At 54.3% G+C, this 2900-nt stretch overlaps 3 protein-coding genes across 3 annotated transcripts; 1 reads left to right on the plus strand and 2 right to left on the minus strand.

Moving 5' to 3' along the window:
* Positions 1-634: 634 nt before the first annotated feature.
* On the minus strand, positions 635-940 carry PHACADRAFT_202847 (uncharacterized protein; the record flags this gene model as incomplete). The annotated part of the gene is made up of 1 exon (XM_007402973.1): positions 635-940. The coding sequence occupies one exon, from the start codon at positions 938-940 to the stop codon at positions 635-637; it is 306 nt and encodes a 101-aa protein (XP_007403035.1).
* Positions 941-964: 24 nt separating this feature from the next.
* PHACADRAFT_202848 (uncharacterized protein) lies at positions 965-1348 on the minus strand (the record flags this gene model as incomplete). The annotated part of the gene is made up of 2 exons (XM_007402974.1): positions 965-1212; positions 1273-1348. 2 exons carry the CDS (start codon positions 1346-1348, stop codon positions 965-967), a joined length of 324 nt encoding a protein of 107 aa, XP_007403036.1.
* An 886-nt stretch (positions 1349-2234) lies between these two features.
* On the plus strand, positions 2235-2694 carry PHACADRAFT_202849 (uncharacterized protein; the record flags this gene model as incomplete). Its single annotated transcript, XM_007402975.1, has 3 exons — positions 2235-2532; positions 2610-2616; positions 2670-2694. 3 exons carry the CDS (start codon positions 2235-2237, stop codon positions 2692-2694), a joined length of 330 nt encoding a protein of 109 aa, XP_007403037.1.
* Between the last annotated feature and the right edge of the window lie 206 nt (positions 2695-2900).

Genomic DNA, 2900 nt, shown 5'->3' on the forward strand with positions numbered 1-2900 from the left:
GGATGGGTGGGATTCTCCCGAAGCAGGATCTGAAGAGTCGGCTGGGCTTGATCTCTACTCGGCTGAAAGCGTTAAGATACCGGCACGGGATCGCAAGATTGTTGGCACCGGCATAGCAATGCGTGCCCCTCACGGAACTTATGCACGAATTGCACCACGAAGTGGGTTAGCAGTCAAAGGAATAGATGTCGGCGCTGGGGTGATAGACCAAGATTACACCGGAGAAGTGCATGTAGTGTTGATCAACTCCACCAATCAATCATTCCAGGTACACGCCGGCGATCGAATCGCACAAGTCATTTTGGAACGCATTGCGTCATGCGATATCGAGGAGGTGTCCAGTTTAATAGAGACTCAACAAGGATCAGGAGGTTTTGGATCGACGGGTAAATAATCGTGAGGACACGATTCTAGACGGGAGGGTAATGTCATGAATATTACACAATCCGGATGGTTCTCCCGGATTCCATGGTATTCTCTTACTTTCTATACACCTCCGTATATTCGTAGGATATTCTAGATATTCAGTCTGACATGTATATAAGGAGCTTGTACTGCTCAATAACAAGCCAGACTCGAGCTGGTCTTTCCTCACTCACATTCCTCTCGTCTGTCTCCTCAGCATTGTCGTAGCTCAGTCCAGTTGGATTGTTAGTTGCTGACAGACGGTGCCCGTCCACGCCTCAAAGAATGGGAGCCATGGTTCGAAGAGCGGGGAGAGCGGCATCTCTCTGATAGAATTCGGGCCCGTGATGCTCGTCAGCAACGCATGTTTACGCGAGAACAGGTCGCTGTATGTCCCGCACTCCCACTGCTCCACCTGGGCGTTGACCGCATTCTCAACTTCGGTGGACCGCGGCTTCTCACACTTGAATGCGCACCATAGGGCAACATACAGGAGCAATTCGTAGTCAAATCGCAGGTGATGGCGCGCGGGCATCAAGGGAACGTCTCCGAACGATTTTCACACAGCTTCATAGGTCGACCACATGTCGTGCAGGAGCTCATACGACATAAATGGGAGCATTCCGGTGCGATGCTTCGATATCGGGCCCCCCTCGAGCTTTCCGTCTACCGTCGCGCGAGTGGCGAGGTTGAAGTCATTGAGGATGAACAGCGGCTTACCGTCCGGCTCGTCTCTGAGCACCATGATATTGTTGAAGCTGACATCTCGATGCAGTATCAGCGCTCTGTAGCGCAGATCATGGAGGCCTAGCGGGAAGCTCGATGTGAGAGTCGACAATGACGATGATATGCAGAAGATTAACTCACAGTTCAGCATCTGATAGATCATCTCGCCAAGATATCTCGACGAATGCGAAAAGAGCACCCCCAGAGGCTCATACATGGTGTAAACGAGCGCGCGTAGGACGCGCCTCTCGTAGTTCGTCAGCTCTTCCTCGCAGAAAATTCCGCGGGAGCCTTCGCTCAGCGGCCACAGGTCCCCGCAAGATGGAGATTGGGTAAATTTCTAACTCCGGCGGCACGAGCGGCATTCAGCATATCCTGTTCCTTGAGATGGGTGTGCACTTACTGGGAGACTTTAACCACAAGCGAAGTACCGGGCGTGCAGGTCGACGAATCTTCCGCTGTTGCGTTGGACAGAACAAGAGTGGTGTGGTTGCCGTGCTTGTGTGTTGAGCTCTCTCTGTTCAAGGTGCTGGTCTTCAGTGGCGTGGAACCTGCCGCGCTGCCAGTGCCAGTGCTCCCGCTTGCATAAACGTCGGTGGAGGTGCTTCTACGGTCTGCCATGTTGGGCGCACGAAGTACAGAAACACGATATTTAAGAGTACCACTAGCCTGAGTTGGCTGAGTAGGAGTCTTTGGGGGATCGCAGGTTATAGACGGGGGGTTATCTGTGGAAGACATTGTGCGGGTGTGAGATGAATGCTGGGTCAGGAAAGCTGGATGGAAAACTCGCGGGAGCAGCCTGCAGCTATAAATTGCGTGAGCGGCCTAACAAAAAGTGATTCGTGGCCGCAGGATATACAGGTGAGACCGGTGGCTTACTGGGTCGAAGTTGGTGATTGCCTAATTAGGGAAGGAGAGCGGACAGACGTTGGATCGAGTTTTCCCACGGCGGCCGCGACGCGACCTTAACCAAACGCGCTCCTCGAACAATATTCATATTGCGTCCACGACATCGACGCGTCACGTACAAGCAACCACCTCGCAATTAAAACACAGTGCCTTCGAACAACTCCCCCGCCACATCCCACATCTCGCCGGCCATAATGCCCGCAACCGAAATTTTCGACGACCTGGATGACTCAGTCGAAGAGCTCGATTCCTGGCTCGCAATATACCGCCGCCTCGTACGTACGGCACCTCCATCGCTCCTCGAGATCGCACAGACGGCGTTCAACGCCATGAACGACGTCTACACCAAGCGCGCGGGAGAGCAAGATCAGGTGGGTGCAGAGTTGGTCGACGCCGAGCGCGGCCGCGCGACGGCTCGTGATGATTTCGTCGCCCAGAAACACGGCCTCCGCGGTAGCCACGGAGGCGACGATGGCAGTGGCGACGCGCGAGGTCAGCTCTTTCCCGCTCGCCGGCCTGAGCACCATGGACGTCGCGGCGACGCGAGCTTTCTGATAACTTTCCTTCAGAAACAGGGTGAGTTCTGCTTGCCTAACCTTCAATTATATTGACACTGACGCTCTGTATAGCTCTGGCTCGCCCGCTGAGTCCTAGGGACAGCCGATGCATGTCCCTGGGTACAACGACCAACCACCCAGAGATAATAATGTTCGACGAGCAGTTCATACAGTGGTATCCGCCGCTGTTCAGTTCACGTCGAGTAGACCAACAGCGGACACGACCGAACAAGGTGCTGCCTTGTCCCGCAACCACTTCTCGTCCTTTCAGTGCGACCCGCCTTCTGGCCGCGCTGATCACTT

Source organism: Phanerochaete carnosa, assembly GCF_000300595.1.
Source record: "Phanerochaete carnosa HHB-10118-sp unplaced genomic scaffold PHACAscaffold_616, whole genome shotgun sequence".
Taxonomy (NCBI): domain Eukaryota; kingdom Fungi; phylum Basidiomycota; class Agaricomycetes; order Polyporales; family Phanerochaetaceae; genus Phanerochaete; species Phanerochaete carnosa.